Source organism: Pleurotus ostreatus (genome assembly GCF_014466165.1).
Source record: "Pleurotus ostreatus strain PC9 chromosome Unknown scaffold_11, whole genome shotgun sequence".
Classification (NCBI taxonomy): domain Eukaryota; kingdom Fungi; phylum Basidiomycota; class Agaricomycetes; order Agaricales; family Pleurotaceae; genus Pleurotus; species Pleurotus ostreatus.
The window spans coordinates 847,670-866,736 of record NW_023503166.1 but is presented as its reverse complement, the minus strand read 5'-3'; the positions used below and the strand labels follow the sequence as shown (position 1 = coordinate 866,736).

Below are 19,067 nucleotides of genomic sequence, written 5' to 3'. Positions count from 1 at the left end.
TGCTTTTTCACAGCCCAAGCAACCGCATTCCCGGATAGACCCTTTCGATATGCGTCCATAAACCTCCAGGAACGATTAGCGAACCGCCGGATTACATCCGTAGGGCAGGAATTTAAACACTGAAGGGCAGCTTGCTTTGCGTCTTCAAATGTCCGTTTGGGTATCTGACGGTAACGGTATTTACACCACCCCCAATACTGTATATATTAGTTAGTTTTGTCTATATTTCGCTGTCATTCACCCTTTCGGCTTCTATTGGCACGTTGGCGGGCTCCGGATCACTGGTGATGGCTGGGGTGAAGGGTTCTTGAGTAGCTGGTTGCGCATCGTCTGATACTGTCTCTCCTCTTTGGCCGCGGAGGCCACTTATGTTCCGATTTACTGCTTTGCGGCGACGTTTACCTGCCATCTTCAACGAAAAGTAATAATTTTTTTAGCGCCAACCAACGTACCAATTGATGCGCCCTTTCGGCTGCGGTATCCACCAACGAAAAGGAGTTGATTTCTGATTTTTTCGGGATTTTATTGGCCTTTTTTGGGGATCCGCCAAAATTTTCCGCGTTTGATTCTCAAAACCTTGAAAACGGAAAATCCTATCGTACAAATCTATTCATTTGGTCCATAATATGATGTCTTTACACTCTATGGGGGATATGGATGCATTTGGCAGCACATGGAACTGATGACGAAAAGTTGCTGTGTTTGATTGTCCGCGACTGTACGACGCAGAGACGATAGTCGTAGCGGACGGGAAAGCTCTTCAGCCTGAGAAAGAAGCAAGTACAAACAACGCTTAGGAGCTCGTCAGGGGGGTCCGGCTCGGATGTAAGCGCTTCATCTCCCACGGTCACTCACCATTTGCCGTCTGCGTCGCGTTCCGGCGTTCTCGACAAAAGTTACACTGTCCTGCTCGTCTTTTCCTTCAAAATGCCGTCGCAGTCGGAAATGCCCACCGACACTGTCATAGAGCGCGTCCAGAACTTCTTCCTCGACAACAAGCGCGCGATATTGATTGGGGCGGCGGCGGCTGTCGCTGTTGGCGGTGCTACTGTCTACTATGCTTCCACCTCATCCGAACGAAGGCGCGCCGGAGACCCAGAGAAGGGCGAGGGCAAAAAGGACAAGAAGAAGGGTGGAAAGAAGAAAAAGTCAGCCAAAAGCACCAAAGACTCGCCGATACTGGAGGACAAATCCGCAAAGATTGCAGACGAGACAGGTATTCACCTTTGTTCACATTCGCATGATTCAAGTACATATCGTCGCCGTTAGATGATGAGACTCTGACTGCGGAGGCTATATTGGCTATGCCGGAAGAGGTACGACCGTGGTATCATGCTGTCGACGAAGCCAAGTCTGATGATATAACAGGAACGCACACGCATAGCAAAATCGTTCAAGGAAAAGGGCAACAAGGCGTACGGCGAGCGCAACTTCTCCGTTGCTGAGCGGTTCTACACACGGGCAATCGAAGTTGCACCACACGGCGAACCCGTGTTCTACAGCAATCGTGCTGCATGTGAGTTGCTTGCAGTCGCGGACGTTCGGCGCTGATGGGTTGACATACAGGCTACGTAAATCTCGGAAGGCTTGAACAGGCTCTCCAGGACTGCGATTCTGCGCTCTCGCTCGACAGGCAGTACATAAAAGCGTTGAACCGACGGGCAGGCGTAGCGGAGAAGCTACAGAGATACGACCAAGCTTTGCGAGGTAATCTTCCTTCCCGCATTACGAAACTACGTCAGATGCAACTCATTTCTCCATCTAAAGATTTCACGGCGACGAGTATACTGGAAAAGTTCTCAAAGCAAGAAACTGTGCAGGCCGTCGAGCGTATTCTGAAGTTGTACTCTGCGGAGAAAGCCAAAGAGATCCTTACTGTTCGTCTGCCAATTTTGTTTGAAATTGTGCTATGACTCACCGGGTGTTAGACCCGTGAACCCCGCCTCCCTTCACTAACCTTCATATCCGCGTACTTTGCTGCCTTCCGACCTCGTAAGTCGAATATCTTCGCATGGTACCGCTGGATCTATAACATCCCCGCGCAGGTCCTCTACCCACTCTCCCGGAGAACCCCACGACGGGCGACGAAACTCTATTGCTTGCCCTCCAGGCTTTGCAAGCCGGTGACTACCACCACGCCATGTCCTTCGTGAACGAGGCACTCGACCAGGGCATCTCATGGGACGCCGGCAAGGCAGAGGCGCTGAACCTCAGGGGGACTTTCAAGTATGTGCCATAGCGCAAGTGCCAATGCGAGGATGCTAATATGTATGTTTGGTAGGTTCGTCATGAGCGACGTCGATGGCGCGAAGGCAGACTTCAACGAGTCCATCGCACTGATCCCGTCATATACGCAGAGCATAGTCAAGCTCGCGAGCGTCCATATGGAGCAGGGCAACCCGACGCTCGCATTCGAACACTTCGAGCAGGCAATCGCGCAGAATCCCAACGACCCCGACATCTACTACCACCGCGGACAAGGTGAATACGCTGTATTCTCTGATGACGTGTGCGCTGACTCTTGGGGTAGTTCTATTCATAATGAACCAGTTCCAAGAGGCCGCGGATGACTATACCAAGTCGATGACGCTGGACGACACCTTCGTGTTCAGCCACATTCAGCTGGCTGTTGCGCAATACAAGGCTGATCAGATTGGGAAGAGTATGGCGACATTCAGGCGGACGCTGCAGGCGTTCCCGGATCGCAGTGAGCCATTGAACTACTAGTAAGTCGACTGTGATTGCAGCATGCGGGCAAGCGAGCTTATTGCTGTTGGGCGTAGTGGTGAACTGCTATTGGACCAGCAACGGCCGCAGGAAGCCATAGAGAAGTTTGACGAGGCAATAGCAGTTGAGATGACCAAGTCAGCTTTTCTTCTTTTCTCTTTATTTGCTAGGTGCTCATGCTTGCTCAGGTCACCCACGAATGTCCTTCCGTTGGTTAACAAAGGTCTCGCGCTGTTCCAGTGGAAGCAAGACATCGGTGCTGCTGAGCGCTGTTGCCGCGAGGCTCTCCGGCTAGATTCTGACTGCGATGCCGCCGCCGGAACACTAGCGCAGCTTCTCCTGCAGCAGAACAAGATCCCGCAGGCGATCGAGTTTCTGGACAAACAGGTGGAGCTGGCGCGAACGGAGCCAGAGTTGCAAGCGGCTTTGCAGTACAAATACGTATGTGCACTTGTTCGAAATACAGGAGTTGACGCTGATCTTTTGATTTTGGCAGGCCACCTCTGCGCAGATGGAGTTTGCGAGAGAATACCCAGAGGTTGCCTCGCAGTTGAGCTCGATCGCGCAAGGTCTGATGTGAAGCACGGGCTGGATATTCCACCATCTGCTTACCCCTACCGCACTCAAAAGCATGGTTATTCTACGGCGTATGTTATTGGATTGTCCTTGCCCCCACGTCTGACTTATCTATTTGCTCTATTACGCCGCACTGTTTTTAATACGATCGCATTAATAGATTGCTCTCCCCTCTTTTCAGCATGACCTTGCCTCGGTGTGCCCATACTAAGTCGTAGACAAAGCAGTGCATGCTATTGTGCTGCATGGGTTTTCGATACGTTGGAACGCCGTAGGCTCTCCGCCAATGTCTGGCAACGGGATGTGCCTACATCAAGCAGAGACTGTGACAGCGGCGGGTGATTCATTGGAGATGGAGAGGTGCTCCATTGCATCCTCAAAACCATCGTCGTCGCTCTCAGCATCTGAGTCATCTGCGGTCCCAGGATCCGAAGCATCGCCATCCGAAGGCTCGTCCTCGAAGTCAAGCTGAAAGAGAGTACGTTAGTCCTCTGCCCTCGAATAGGCACACCGCGCACGCACTGGATCAAATATGACTCGTATTATCAGACTACAGCTCGGGCACGTCGCGATGTCTTCGCAATCCGCGAGCTGGCGACGGGAGATCTCGAAGCGATCGCCGCAGGGACAGGGGTAGTGATATACACCCTTTTCTGGGTCCCAGACCATGTCCTCGATTTCTATTTCGTCGTAATATGCCCCCATGGTGAGGTTATGTGGAGGTTTGTACTCAAAAATCGAAGCCTCGGATTCGAAATGACCGTATATGCCAATCACGTGCGGACGCCTCTTGGCTTCTTACTCCCACCAGCTCGTTTAGCGCCCACGCTTTCACCAATTCCCTCCCAACCCCGGGGCCTCTAACGCCCAAGCGGTGGATTTCAAATCGTTGAGGCCTTGCCCCAACTGCTACCGCAGACTCCACCCCCTCGCCCGCCCAGCGCCTTCGAATCCGAGTTCGGAGACCCGAAATCAGTGCCAAACCTCGATGATTTCTACGTCCCCACGTCCGACCGCGTCGACGCAACTCCTACGCGAAAACGTGCTAGAATCGAATCAAACAACGCCCTGCCGCCCCCCACGCCCCATCGCGCCTACTTTGCGGCGATCCGTCGGGGTGGGGGCACTCGAAATATGTCATGCACAGAATGGAGTCGGGCCTGCGTAGAGCTGCTTGGCGATATAGTAGACGGCGCCAGAAGCACACTCGGTTGGACCGATGACGGCGATGCAGTAGCAGAGGTCCTTAGCGTCGCTAAAGCACTCAAGAACACACTACGCGAGATCGACAGCATGGTGTCAGTTGACGATGACATCTTCATGTCCCAACCTAGCGCGCCCGCCCCGGCCCAAGATAAAGGTTTTGACGGATTCAAATCAGAGATTAAGGATCTCTTCCTCAGCCTGGAGGCTAATCTCTCCTCGAGGATTTCAAACGTGGAAAGGCGGCTCGGATCTGTCCCACTCCCTTCTTCCGTGCCCAACTCAACCCAGATCACGCCCAGCTCACGGCCGCAAGCCCCCACCCCATCTTCGTATGCGTCAGCTGCAAAGTCAGCTCCTTCGAGTCAACCCAAGCCGGCCCAGCAACCTAAGGCCGTCGCCCCGGCCCCGGCTTCGAAGTCAAACACAAAGTTCGTTGTACGTTTCCGAGGTTGCCTACTGTAGTAGTGAATGTACACGTAGACTAGTAGTGTAGTCTAATAAAATGCGAGGGTCCGCCTCCGGCAGGACAAGTCCGTGCGACACCCAAGTAAGCTGTGTGCGAGAACGATGAGTCCGAGATTGGATAAGAACGAATAAGAAACTTCGGATGCTTCGGATGGCTTTGGATGGCTTCGGACACGGAAGAGACAACTTGGCTTCGGATAGTACAACAAGGACGGCAGGAGAATGACAAGGACGGCAGGAGAAACTGGCTTCGGATCGGACTCAGACTCGGATGACGGCAAACTCTGACAATGGATGAGGAGAAAGCTTCGGACGGCTTAGAATCTGACTCGATGTGGGGGGGAAAACAAGCTTGGTTCTTCTAACTACGAGTACAGGAGGCTTTTGTAGCTAAGAAAATATCAGATGAAGGAAAAGTCTGAAACAAAAAGGCACCAGGAACGAATAATGGTGCTAGTATAGTCAAAGTATTAGAGTCCGCAAAACAAAAGAGGTACGAAACATTGATCCGAGAGGTCTGATCCGTTATCACGTGTGTCCGGTACGGGTCAGTGACGTCCGAGTCATGTGCGAGCGCGTCCGAAGAGTCGGAGAGGGGTCAATAGGGGATAGGGGAAGTCGGACTGCACAGAACGACAGGGTTCAACCCTTACATCCCCTGGGGACTTTATGTGTTGACCCTCCGGGGCAACATACACGGCAAGCAAGAATTGCGAAGTGGGAAGGTGGGTGGGTGAACAAAGTTGTGGCGTGAGACCAAAGGAAGCGCGGTCACATGACAGCTTGTTGATATTCTGACGAAGTCCAACATTCGCTCTTGCTCTTCTCTTTGTCACCACCACCATCAGTCATCCATGGCACACAACTGGCAACATGTTCCCGCCTACTCGACCGACGACCTCTGTACGATGAAGAAGAAGGAGGCAGTCGTTGCCTATGAGACTGAGGTGCAGTATTTTGCTGGGATGGAAGACACAATGCCGGAGTTGGACGACACACACCGTGAAGACATGGAGCTGGCCATAGCTGACATGGAGCAGCAGCAGGTACGTGGAAGGCGAGCGCGTACGCAGACTTGACTAACCAATACTAGGACTGGCTGTCGGCCGCGGAGGAGATACTTCTCGTGCGAGAGCTGCAAGTGAGCGTGGAGAACAAGGTTCGAGCAACCATGGCTATGGCAACGGGACAACTGCTTGAAGCGCAGGGCCGGCTTGCTGAGTGGCAGGCAGAGGACGACCGACGAGCACGAGAGGCTCAGGATGCTGCGGATGCAGAACGGCGTAGGGCCGAGGACAAGCAACAACGAGAGGCCGAGGTGATGGAAGAACAACGGAGACAGGAAGCCTGGCAAGCTGCGGAGGTGCGTGAGGCGCGACACAGAGACGCGCAAGTCGCTGAGGAACGTCGGCAGGCAGCGCAGAGGGTGAAGCTCATCGCCGGGTTGGGCACCGTTGGATCGATGAGCAGGAGCGCGGTGGTGGAGCAGGGTGGGAAGGAGAGTCCGGAGGAGGTAATCAATATCACCTCTGGGCCTGAGGACAAAGAAACCCCGGTCCCTCGTACGCGATGACGGGCCAGCTGTAAGGGCAACCTCAAGATAGCCGCACAGTGCAAGCCTAGCAGAGGGAGAATCCAAAGAGATGAATAAGACTAACTGCAATACATGAGAGAACTGCTCACCTAGCAGAGGGAGAATCCAAAGAGAACAGGATAAGGATTCTCCATGCTAGAAAGCGAAGTATATACTGTAGTAGCGTGGGAGGAATGAAGGGTAACTGTACAGTACACCAGCCACAGGTACGAACGAATATCACAAGGTACGAGGGGGCATGTGATAATGAAGTGGAAGGGGAATGTACAGGAGTCGTGCCAGCGACCTGGGGAAGTGGGGACAAGGAGTAATGAAGTGGGAAAGGAGGATAGAGGTAGCCCGGACGAGCCCCGAAGTGTATCTACGAGTCCGAGCGAGTCCGAGGCGAGTCCGAAGCGCGGGAAGACTTCGGAGTCACCAGACGGGGCTCAGATGCGAAGGGAGTGAACGGAAGGGAAGCGGAAAGGTAAGGGGGCGAGAGGGAAGGAAAGGGAATGAAGGGAATGTAGATAATAGTCCATGGGATGAAGGAAGGGAGAAAGGAAATGAAGGAGGAAGGGAGAGGGACAGGGACAGGGGAATAGGAGAAAATAGGAGTGTCCCCTTACATCACCCCCCCTTCAAGGTTGCGGCGACCCGACGCGAAGATTCCTGCCTGCCGCGCCATGAATTCACCAACCCCGAAACTCCGGATTGCTGCGAGAAGATGTCGAAGTACGACTGCCCGGAGCCCGGAGCCTTCCGACTGCGCCAACGCTCCCAGGACTGGTCCAGTGCTGCAGGAGTCATCCGGAGAGGTAGAGCAGTCGTCGGATTCATCGGACTCGTCCGGAGTACGCGTACTGCGTCCGGGTGACGATCATGGAAGTCCTTGACCTTCCGGGCAGCATGCTGGAGGTTGCTTGCGGGCTTCCAGGAGTCGTGCTCGATACCATAGCCTCGCCAGCGCACCAGATACTTCAGGACCCGACCGAACCGTCTGCTATTTCGGACCTCTTCTACCTCATGCTCCTCTTCTCCGTCAACGAGCTGCGGAGGTGGCGGAGCGACAGGGCGTCTACCCGGGATGGGGTCCGGAACGAAGGGAGAGAGTTTGACCACAGGGAAGACGGGATGGAGACGGGATAAGCCCGGAGGGAGCTGGAGCCGGTACGCTGCCTTGCCAACCTTCCGGACGACCTTGTAAGGACCGAGTCGTGCGTGTCCGAGTTTCTGGGAGGGTCGGGCAAGGTTGATGTCCGACGAGTCCAGCCAGACCTTGTCACCCGGTTGGTACTCCAGAGCGGGAGTCCGACGCTGATCGTAGTAGCGCTTCATGTCGTCCTGAGCCTTGACCAAAGCGGACTGAGCCTCGTCGACTGCGGATTTCATCCGGTCTACGAACTCGTTTGCGGACTCCATCCGAGACGGTGGCTGATGAGGTTCGAACCCGAGACGAGGATGACAGCCGGTATCCAGGAGGAAGGGTGACTGCTGAGTGGACACATGGACCCGGTTGTTGTACGCAAACTCCGCCATAGGTAGGAGGCGAGCCCAGTCGTCCTGACGCTCTCCGACGAAGATCCGGAGATAGGACTCGAGTTCCTGGTTGGTCCGTTCCGTCTGTCCGTCGGACTGAGGGTGGTACGCAGTGGAGGCAGCCAGCTTGATTCCGAGCATCCAGTAGACTTCTCGGGTGAACTCTGCGACGAATTGCGGACCCCGGTCGGACACAACGGACCAAGGGAGTCCGTGCAGCTTCCAGATGTTCTGCAGGTACAAGTTTGCGGATCCGAGGGCAGACACTGTGGTGTGAGTCGGAATGAAGTGGGCGTGTTTGCTTACGGAGTTGACCACGTTCATGACAGCATCAAACCCATCGGACTCTGGAAGCTCAACGATGAAGTCAACACTCAGGCGATCCCAGCGTTCATCCGGAATGGGAAGCGGATGGAGTTCACCCATGGGCGGATGCCTTTGGGCCTTCGTCCGGAGACAGAGGTCGCAATGGCGGGTGTAGGATCCGACGTACCGGGACATGTTGGGCCACCAGTAGCTGCGTGAAATGAGCTCTAGGGTCTTCCATCTGCCAGCGTGTCCTGCGACCTTAGTGTCATGGTGCTGGGCTACAATGGTCCGACGCAAATCCGGTGAGTCCGGAACATAGATCTTACCCCGGAACATCAGGAGTCCGTCCGATTGAGACCATTCCGTGCTCCGGACTGTCTTGCGACTGCCCTGGGTCTTCTTCAGCTCCTCCGCCGCCTTTGCCACTGCATCTTCAAACTTCGCATTCCGCACTCCAGTCCGGATAGCCGTGAGGATATCCTTCTCCTCCCCTTCAAGAGTGACACCCGTGGCACGGACGGCAAAGTAGGACGGCTTAAGTAAAACCACATCCTTGTTGTCATCCTTACCATCTGAGTGATCCGAGCGGCACGAGAGAGCATCTGGCTTACCCATTGTCCGACCCGGACGGTGCTGGAGAGTGAAGTCGAAGCGGGAGAGGTATAGCGACCAGCGGGCTTGATGACGATTGAGTTTCTGGGCCTTGATGAAGTACTCCAGGTTCTTGTGGTCCGTCCAGATCTCGAACGGAGTCTCTGCGCCTTCCAAGTAGTGTCGCCATTCTTCGAGTGCCCGGATGATTGAAAGCATCTCCTTGTTGTGTATTTCGTAGTTCCGCTCCGCAGCCTGTAGACTTTTAGAGTAGAATGTGACAGGATGCCATTTACCATCATCTGGATCCAGCTGCGACAAGACCGCACCCGTAGCGTAATCCGACGAGTCCGCTTCAACCCGGTATGGCCGATCCTCCTTTGGAAAGACCAGAACAGGCTCCGAAGTGATCAGCTCCTTGATCCGAAGAAATGCGGATTGAGCAGAGTCGTTCCACTGCCATTCCTTCGCGCAAGTGAGGTCAAAGAGAGGCCGGGCGATATGCGAGTAGTCCTTGATGAAGCGGCGGTAGAAGTTGACGAACCCGAGGAAGGATTGGAGTTCAGTCCGAGTCCGGGGGGTCGGCCAGTCCGTGGCTCCGGAAACCTTCACGGGATCCATCTCGATCTTACCCTCAGAGATGACAACTCCGAGATACTCCACCTTGGTCTGCTCGAAGTCGCACTTGTCCACTCGGAGGAAGAGCTTGTTCCGCTGGAGGATCTCTAGGACTCGCTTGAGAACCCGGCGATGCTCTTCGCGCGTCTTGGTGTAGATCAGAATGTCATCCAGATAGATAATGACCACACCTTCCGTAATGAGCTCCCGGAAGAGGTCGTTCATCATGGTCTGGAAGGTGGATGGGCTATTCGTTAGTCCGAAGAACATTACCAACGGTTTGAAGAGTCCGCACGTAGTCTGGAATGCGGCCTTCCACTCGTCGCCCTCCTTGATCCGGACGTTGTTGAAACCCCACCGGACGTCGAGCTTGGAGAAGTAGTGAGTGTTCCGGAGTTTATCCACCAAGTCCGAGATGAGCGGAAGTGGGTACCGATTCTTGACCGTCATGCTGTTGAGCTTCCAGTAGTCCTGGACCAAGCAGAGCGATCCGTCCTTCTTCTTAACAAAGAACACCGGGGCAGCCATGGGCGACTTGCTGGGGCGGATCCGACCAGTCCGGAGATTTTCTTCCAGAAACTCGTCCAGCTGTTTCTGCTCCGCGGGGGACAGCAGGTAGCATTTGGTAGAGGTCGGTTCCGCTCCGTCCATTAGCTCAATGGCGTGATCCCACGGACGCGGCATGGGCAGTTCATCAAAGGACTCCTTGGCAAAGACGTCCTCGAATTCTCGGAGGAAGTCCGGGACTGCGCTGTTCCGAGGATCGTGGGGCTTGTTGCGCTGGAAAGCCAATGCAAGGCGCTGCGAGACCGTCTCCGAAGCTCGGACGTGTTCTTCCCGAAGACTCCGAAGGTACTCCGGAGTCGGAGGAGGAATGGCTGCGAAGATACGGTCGCCCTTCTCAAGTCCGGAGTCATCCGGAGTTGTGGCCTCATCGTCCTCATCGTCGACCTCGCAGTCCTGAAGCTGCGGGAGATCGTCCGAGTGCAGTTCCTCGACCATTGGCATCGGACCCGTACGACACTCCCGGAGTCGTACGGACTCCTTGCGTCGGGTCAGCTTGTCATGGTGGAACTCCTTCCGACAGGTATCGCATCCGGACGGACAGCGGCTCATGGTCACCTCCTTCGTCTGCCAGTCGATCTCGGGGTTGTGCTTCCGAAGCCAGGTGTATCCGAGGATGATGTCCTGGCGTCCGATGTTAGTGACCGCGAACAGCATCCGTTCCGTGTGATCCTTGAACCGGAGTACAAGGTCCACAACTTCGGAGATGGATCCGTTTTCGTTTGGTGATCCGTCGACATTGAAGACCGGGATTGGGGCGGACAGCTTGCGCCGGGTGAAACCATGGGCATCAGCGAAGCGCGGATGCATGAAGACTCCGGTGGCTCCACAGTCCACCAGGGCCTGCAGGGTGCATCTGTGTTGTGTATCCGTGCTCTGCACTTCAACGGGTACATCTAGCGAAAGCTTGCTGGGCAGCGCGGAGACCTTATAGCTACTGGGTAGCCGCCGTTCCCACTGCGGGCGAAACCTTCGGAGTGTGCGGATTGTAACCGGAGTCGTTTGCTTAGCGTCGGACGAATCATCGGAGTGATCGGAATTGTCTATTTCGTCTATGCTAAGACAAGCAAATCGGTTATTTACCAACGAGGTCGCACTGATCACTCGTTGGTCCGGACAAAATCCGCCGTGTCCAATTCCTCAACCGGGGCCGTTCCCTCATCGTCTATTCCTTCCAAGGTTCCCGTACTTTCTACAACATCGGCCGCGGTCAAGAGATCTTCAATGGCGGACATCCGCTCCTCGGTGGTCATGAACCGGACGTCGTACCGGAGTGGGCACTCGCGAGACATGTGACCGGGCTTGCCGCATCGGTAGCAGAGCTGTGAAGCGGCGGGCCGGGAGCGGGTGTGGTTGACGTCCATGGGGACGCCGGGTGAGAGAGCCTTCGGAGGAGGCGGAAGTTGGAAACAGGGTTGCAGAGGCGGGAGCTGAGTCCGAGGCGCGGGGAGTACACCCGCAGGAGTCCGAGCGACTCCGGAGCTGGCTGCTGGTCGGACGAGGGATCCGGAGTGTCCGGAGTTTCCGGAGTGCACGCCAAAGTGGAAGGACTGGTTGGCAGCACGGTTGTCAGCAACCTGCTGCACTGCCTTGTACCATCCTTCGAAGTCATTCTCGTCCGGACAGTCTGCGGACTCGGCAACACGGCTCTGGATGATGGAGTCCAGTCTGCGACGGAACTTCATCGTGATGTTGGAGCCCTCGGAGTATCTGGACTGGTCTACAAGGTCTCGGAACTCGTCGAGGTACTCCTGGAAAGTCCGACGCCCTTGGTGGTACCGGGTGGACTCCAGTTTTAGCATGGCAGCTTCGTGTTCCCGATCCGGAAGGAAGCGAGTCTGGAACTCAGTTGCAAAGGCGGCCCAGGATGCGAAGTACGGATCCTTCGGACTCCGGAGCACCATGTCCGCGTACTCCTTAGCTCGATCCTTCTGGAAAAAGGAGAGACACCAGAGGATTTTGGCCTGCTCGGTCGGAAAGTGGTCCGGACAGAGCTGGAAGTAGATGGAGCATGCGTTGTAGAACGCGCGACCATCCTTGCGGTTTCCGTCGAAGATCGGGGGAGAGGCGGGCTTCAAGCGGGAACACGGGGTGTTTTCGGATCGACTCGGGGTGTGCTGGGAGGCTTCGGTGCCCCTCAGCTCGGAGTCCGGAGTTGTTTTCGGAGTAGTCGGATGGGGTGTTAAGAGGAGTCCTTCAATTCGGGCGAGTGTATCCTGGATGGAGCTGATTTGGGTTTGGTGTTCGTACGTCTGACCCCACAAGGTCTGCAAAGTCTCGGAGTCCGGTCCTGAAGCGACTGGCTCGGATGGCGGGATCTGGCTGGAGGCGCCCGGCATTTCGGAGTCGTCAGGGGAGCGAGGGATGGAGTTCCTTGGGTCCTCAGAGGTGGGTGGGAGTAGCAGGAGAGCGTCCGGAATGTCCGCAAAACCGGAGAGACGTCGAGAACGAGTCCGGAGTGGCGCAGGACGTTTTCCGTAGGGCTCTGGTGCCAGGATGGGAGATCCTGTTCTGCTGTAAGGGCAACCTCAAGATAGCCGCACAGTGCAAGCCTAGCAGAGGGAGAATCCAAAGAGATGAATAAGACTAACTGCAATACATGAGAGAACTGCTCACCTAGCAGAGGGAGAATCCAAAGAGAACAGGATAAGGATTCTCCATGCTAGAAAGCGAAGTATATACTGTAGTAGCGTGGGAGGAATGAAGGGTAACTGTACAGTACACCAGCCACAGGTACGAACGAATATCACAAGGTACGAGGGGGCATGTGATAATGAAGTGGAAGGGGAATGTACAGGAGTCGTGCCAGCGACCTGGGGAAGTGGGGACAAGGAGTAATGAAGTGGGAAAGGAGGATAGAGGTAGCCCGGACGAGCCCCGAAGTGTATCTACGAGTCCGAGCGAGTCCGAGGCGAGTCCGAAGCGCGGGAAGACTTCGGAGTCACCAGACGGGGCTCAGATGCGAAGGGAGTGAACGGAAGGGAAGCGGAAAGGTAAGGGGGCGAGAGGGAAGGAAAGGGAATGAAGGGAATGTAGATAATAGTCCATGGGATGAAGGAAGGGAGAAAGGAAATGAAGGAGGAAGGGAGAGGGACAGGGACAGGGGAATAGGAGAAAATAGGAGTGTCCCCTTACACCAGCGCCATCCAAGCAGGTAAACGGAAGGTTGTTGAGAGCGACCCCGGCGAGCCCGAGACAACTCCTCAGGCCAAGCGACTTCGGAAACGCGCCATTAATACGGACAACGCGGACAACAAGACAACACCACCCTCCGCACCCCTTGACATAATGGAGTACGGGGAGTACAATCCGGCAGGTAAGACAACCAGTCAAATGATACAACACGGACTAATGGGATTCACAGATGCCAGCTCAAGTCCGAACAATGTCGATTGGGGCTGCGGATACGGAGCTTTGAAGAAGTCCTGTTCCCATCCGCATGTCAAGTTCTTGGCAGAGAGGCGGTGTTTCCGGTGCCAGCAGGGCTACTTCACCTGTGTTGGCACCGGGTGCCACGCATGCGAGACATGCACTGGGTCAAAGGTCAAATGTTCGCATGCGAAGACCCGCGCCAAGCAGATGAAAGCGGCGGAAGGCGAGACGATGGGCAGAAAGACTGCGGGGAACAAGGGAAAGGCGCGCCCAGGAGCGGTGGTTCGGAATCGCAACCGTCGGAGGGTCGAAGTCAGCGAGAGCAGCTGCACAACGCGAGCAGCATCCGGAAGCACGTTGATGCCAGTCCTCATGGAGGGATGCACGGATCACGAGCTCCGGACTCTGGTGCAAGTTATGTCGTCGATGGATGCACGGATTGCCACCCTCAAACAGGCCATGGAGGAGGCGGAGAGTACCTGGGCGGTGGCAACACGGAGCCTGGCGGCGCTGATCATGCGGAGGGAGCTTGAAGATGCTCAATGGGCGGAAGTGGTGGAAGAAGAGGAACGAGAGGCGGACAGGAGAATGGAGGAGGACACGGAGTACAACAAGAAGTAGGACGGACGAGAAAAGAGGGTGCTTGGCCCGTAGACAATTTTGATAGATATATGTAGAATTTCAACTGCGTTTCTTGGAAACAAAAAGAGAAGAATCCGTGAATGAGCGTAAGTGAAAGAAAGAGATGGAGCGTAAAACCGGCAAGTCCAAAGGCTTCGGAAGGAGAAAGGATCACCGGGGTCGTCGGAGGACACGTACAAGACTAATTCAAGAAAATATAAGCATCGGACCGGAGAGAAATCAATGAGAGAGGTGAGAGACAGAAAAGGACCGAAGTCCGAGATACAACGCAGGGCGAACCCTGGTCTAGGTGGAAAAAATTTCAGAGTACTAGACAGTTAGGCTGCTGCGAAGGTGTCAAAACTGGGTCGTTCGTCGTATTTTGTAGTCCGGCAAAGTTCGCAGCGGGCTGAGGTTCCGGAAGTTCTTCAGAGTCGTCAGAGTCACCGGGTTCAGCAGATTGGGGAACGGGAAGGAGATGGCAGTGTCGGGCGTAGTACGGAATGACGCGGAATGCAGCATAATGTAGACTAGAAACTGTAAGGGGACACTCCTATTTTCTCCTATTCCCCTGTCCCGCTCCCTTCCTCCTCGTTCCTTTCTCCCTTCCTTCATCCCACGGACCATTACTTACATTCCTTTTATTCCCTTTCCTTCCCTCTCGCCCCCTCACCTTTCCGCTTCCCTTCCACTTCCTTCTTTCGCATCCGAGCTACGTCCGGTGACTCCGAAGTCTTCCCGCACTTCGGACTCGCCTCGGACACTTCAGACGCTTCGGACTCGCTCGGACCCGTAGATACACTTCAGGGCTTGTCCGGGCTACCTCCATCCTCCTCTCCCACTTCGTTATTCCTTGTTCCCACTTCCCCAGGTCGCCGGCACGACTCCTGTACATTCCCCTTCCACTTCATTATCACATGCCCCCTTGTACCTTGTGATATTCGTTCATACCTGTGGCTGATGTACTGTACAGTTACCCTTCATTCCTCTCACGCTACTACAGTATATACTTCGCTTTCTAGCATGGAGAATCCTTATCCTGTTCTCTTTGGATTCTCCCTCTGCTAGGTGAGCAGTTCTCTCATGTATTGTAGTTAGTCTTATTCATTACTTTGGATTCTCCCTCTGCTAGGCTCGCGCTGTGCGGCCATCTTGAGGTTGCCCTTACAGAAACGGTGCCATCAAGTTTGGCCAGGACGTAGGATCCACCATGAGTGCGTTGGATGACAACCATAGGTCCCATGTAGTGAGGCAAATGCTTGAGTGAGTGATCTCCTTCTATCTTCTTATCACAAACGAGAACGAGCTGTCCGGGAAGAAAGTTGAAGTCCTTGATCGTCCGGGCAAATTGACATTCGAATTCCTCAAGGGAGGCAATCCGACTCTGAATAACCTTCTCGCACATACGTTCGATATCATCCAGACGCTTCTGAAGTTGTCGGGCGCGCATGGAGATGAGTTGTTCAGTGGTGAGAGTGGTATCGGGAGGAGGGGCGAGATAGGTAGCTTTGTGGAGATTGAACGGAAAGAGAGGTTCGATGCCATGTACCATGTAGTAAGGAGGCGTTCCGGAGGTCTTTGAGATGGTGACACGTTCGGCCCAGAAGATGGATGGTGCGACTTCAACCTATTTCTTCTTGTTGCCATCCGCCGTCTTCAGGAGTGAACCCTGAATGTCCCGGTGTCTCCACTCGACGAGTCTGTTGGCTTGGGAGTTGTACAGAGAGATTTGGATGTGTCAGATGCCGTACTTCTCTGCGAGATATTCGACTGCCTTCACAAACGGGGTACCGTTATCTGTCACAAGTTCTTCGATGGCGCCCCAGCGGCATAGAATCTCCTGGAAAATAAACATGCCAAGTGTCTCCACTGTCTCCCGGCGAAGTGTGCACCACTCCGGATAAGATGTAAGAGCGCACCAAGCATGGACGATCTTGTTGAATTTGTTGATGGAGGGCATCACCATGCAGTCAATGTGGATGCGGCGGAAAAGGGAAAGGGGAATTGTCGGAGATGGCGGAATGTGCAGTTTGAAGTTGGAGTGGATCTGGCACTGATGACAAGTCTTGACAAACCAGCGGACGTCCTGGTCAAGGAAGGGCCACCAGAATCGCTCAAGGAGGCGAGTCCGGATAACGAAGATACCCTTATGTCCAAGAGAGTCGTGAGCAGCCTGGATCAGATAGAGACGGCGACCCGGATGGATGTAGACCTTATGCTTCCCGTGGTTATCCTTGTGCCAGAGCTTGCCGTCACGGTAGAAGAAGTTGAGTGCTTGTCGGACGAAGTTGCGCATGGCGGGTTCAGTGAGTCCGACGGGAGCCTTGCTAGTTCGGAGGAAGGTTTCTATCTCCAGCATCCGGGTGTCCTTACCTGCGGCCTTCGGAGTCCGGGGAATGTCTTCGGAGTCGTTGGAGTCGTTGAATCCAGCAGAATCTTCATCATAGATGAAGGTACGGACAAGGGACCCGAGATGATGCCGGAAACGGTTCTGTGCAACCCGAGAGACAGAGGTGTTGCTGTCCGAGTGAACCTGTAAAGTAAAACCACACACTTCGTCTATCCAACCCTCAACATCTTCTACAAGGAGCGGGTCTTCTTCAGCTCTTCTTTGTCATGAGAGGCCATCGGCCGGAGTGTGATCCCGTGCAGGAACGTGTTTGAGCTTGAAGGAAAAGGTGAGGATGGCGGCGATCCAGCGGTTCATCGCAGCGTTCGGAACGATGTCCGGATTGTTGATCATACCCTTGATATATTTCGCGTCGACTTCAACAGTGAGATTGCGAGCTCCAATAAGCCAAAGCTTCGTGGCCTGAAGTGCCTGGAAGAGTCCGTAAAGCTCGATTTTGGATTGGGAGTAGCGGGATTCATGGTCGTTCCAAGTGATGGACCCGAAACGGGATGGATAGTGTTTGTTGTTGGCGCCAACCTGGGACAGAATGAATCCAGCGGCTACGGTGGAGGAGTCGACGGCCAGTATGACTTCGTGATCGGATGAGTGGTCGATATGTACCTCTGCTGTTCACATTGCTCAGCGCTCTCCAGGTGCTATCAGTACAGCATTATCCGTGCAGATCGGTTCTGCTCTAACCAAGGGAGGTCCTGGAAGTTTGTTCCTTGCCTTTACCTACTACTGCACGATTGTGATGGCCATCAATAATTGCCTGTGTACGTCTACCATTCCCTGTCCCCCATCTTGTTTCAATCATCCTGTCACTCTGGCATCTAACCATCTGAAACGACAGCTGAAATGGTGACATGGATCCCTATATCCTCCCCCTTTGTGAGAATCCCTATTCAGGAATAAACCATGTACTCATTGATTACTCAGGCTTGATACGCAGATAGATTCGTCGACCCTGCCCTTCTGGCATCAATTTCTTTGTATACGAAGCGATTTTGATCCCATTTGAGGTGACAGCCTTTAATTTAGTGCTACACTTCTGGACAGACAAGATTCCAGTAGAAGCTACCATTGCCTTCGTTCTTGTCCTTTATGTGTACGTCGTCCCTCCTATGTCTAAGTGTCGGCTTCTGATACATTTACCAACAGCGCCATCAACTTCTTTGCCGTAAAGTGGTATGGAGGTGCGTGGCTGGTCCGCCCTATCATCTCTTCGCTGCTCACGACAATATTAGAATCCGAATTCTGGCTTTCATTGGGCAAAGTTATCTTAGCCGCCAGTCTAATCTTCTTCACTTTCATTACCATGGTTGGCGGTAATCCGCTCCACGACGTATATGGTTTCTGTAACTGGGACTGTATGTGCCTCTTAATTCACACTCACAGTTTATTGAGTCTATCTTTGTCTTTCTGTTAGCTTCCAAGGTCCCTGGTGCCCCCTTCGCCGAGTATATTGAGACAGGATCCCTCGGCCGGTTCCTCGGGTTCCTCACTTGCCTCATCCAAGCTGCGTTCACCATGGTCAGCCCAGACTACATCTCAATGACCGCCGGCAAAGCAGTGAACCCCCGATGTGTTCTTCCTAAGGTGTTTAACTCTGTCATTTATCGCCTAGCGACATTCTTCGTGGTCGGCTCCCTCTGTGTTGGCATCGTCATACTGTACAACAATTCCAATCTCAAATTAGTGATATCTGACGCGAGGCCAGGGGCTGGATCAAGCCCCTATGTTATTGCAATGGAGAGATTGCAGATCCCTGTCCTACCACATCTCGTGAATGCCATGATCTTGCTCTCGGTGTTCTCGGCCGGGAACACATGTGTCTATTGTGCTAGTAGAACTCTATTTGGGCTAGCGCTAGAGGGGAAGATGCCAAGGGTATTGACAAGGTGTACTAAGAGTGGGGTACCGGTGTATGCTGTGATGGTAACAATTGGAATTGCATTGCTTTCATTCCTCCAAGTTTTGAATGGGACTGTGAAGGTTCTGCAGTGGTTTGTGGATCTTCCTTCACTATTCGTTGTTGAGGTTGACCGATGATAATTAGGTTCATCAACTTGGTACAGCATCGCAGCTGCTGAATTACATGATTATTTCTTACATGTACATTCACTTTCATCAGGTATGTCTTTCTTTCTTAACCGCCTCAATATCTGAGATATTTTTGTCACTGCAGGCACTGAAAGAGCAAAATATTCCTCGTGAATCCTTACCAAAACGATCATTTTGGCAACCTTTTTGCGCGTCAGTCTGATCCATAATGATTTCTACTCCTTGTTTTGAATGGTCCCGCTCTGCTGCAGATGGTACGCATTCATCGGGACACTCACTGTAGCCCTTATAAGTGGCTATGAAGTATTCCTTCCAGGAAGATGGGACGTTGCCACTTTCTTCTTTTCATATACCATGATCAGTGTTCTCCCTATTCTATACGTGTTTTGGAAAGTGACAAGACACACGAGAGTGAGTCTCCTCGACCCCAATCCCCTTTAACTTTTGGGA

At 53.8% G+C, this 19,067-nt stretch overlaps 4 protein-coding genes across 4 annotated transcripts; 3 read left to right on the top strand and 1 right to left on the bottom strand.

The window, feature by feature from the left end:
- Nucleotides 1–927: 927 nt before the first annotated feature.
- Nucleotides 928–3,307, top strand: TOM70 (TOM (translocase of outer membrane) complex component; the record flags this gene model as incomplete). The annotated part of the gene is made up of 12 exons (XM_036772231.1): nt 928–1,216; nt 1,270–1,316; nt 1,369–1,516; nt 1,567–1,707; nt 1,768–1,877; nt 1,929–1,992; nt 2,046–2,226; nt 2,282–2,481; nt 2,531–2,726; nt 2,784–2,864; nt 2,916–3,168; nt 3,224–3,307. 12 exons carry the CDS (start codon nt 928–930, stop codon nt 3,305–3,307), a joined length of 1,794 nt encoding a protein of 597 aa, XP_036625877.1.
- A 308-nt stretch (nt 3,308–3,615) lies between these two features.
- Nucleotides 3,616–4,008, bottom strand: DPH3 (Diphthamide biosynthesis protein 3; the record flags this gene model as incomplete). The annotated part of the gene is made up of 2 exons (XM_036772230.1): nt 3,616–3,771; nt 3,826–4,008. The coding sequence occupies 2 exons, from the start codon at nt 4,006–4,008 to the stop codon at nt 3,616–3,618; spliced, it is 339 nt and encodes a 112-aa protein (XP_036625876.1).
- Nucleotides 4,009–4,059: 51 nt separating this feature from the next.
- PC9H_002593 (uncharacterized protein) lies at nt 4,060–4,971 on the top strand (the record flags this gene model as incomplete). Its single annotated transcript, XM_036772229.1, has 2 exons — nt 4,060–4,080; nt 4,222–4,971. The coding sequence occupies 2 exons, from the start codon at nt 4,060–4,062 to the stop codon at nt 4,969–4,971; spliced, it is 771 nt and encodes a 256-aa protein (XP_036625875.1).
- Nucleotides 4,972–17,100: 12,129 nt separating this feature from the next.
- On the top strand, nt 17,101–19,058 carry PC9H_002592 (uncharacterized protein; the record flags this gene model as incomplete). Its single annotated transcript, XM_036772228.1, has 10 exons — nt 17,101–17,118; nt 17,197–17,329; nt 17,407–17,444; nt 17,510–17,661; nt 17,715–17,749; nt 17,801–17,923; nt 17,983–18,563; nt 18,613–18,687; nt 18,742–18,809; nt 18,869–19,058. The coding sequence occupies 10 exons, from the start codon at nt 17,101–17,103 to the stop codon at nt 19,056–19,058; spliced, it is 1,413 nt and encodes a 470-aa protein (XP_036625874.1).
- Between the last annotated feature and the right edge of the window lie 9 nt (nt 19,059–19,067).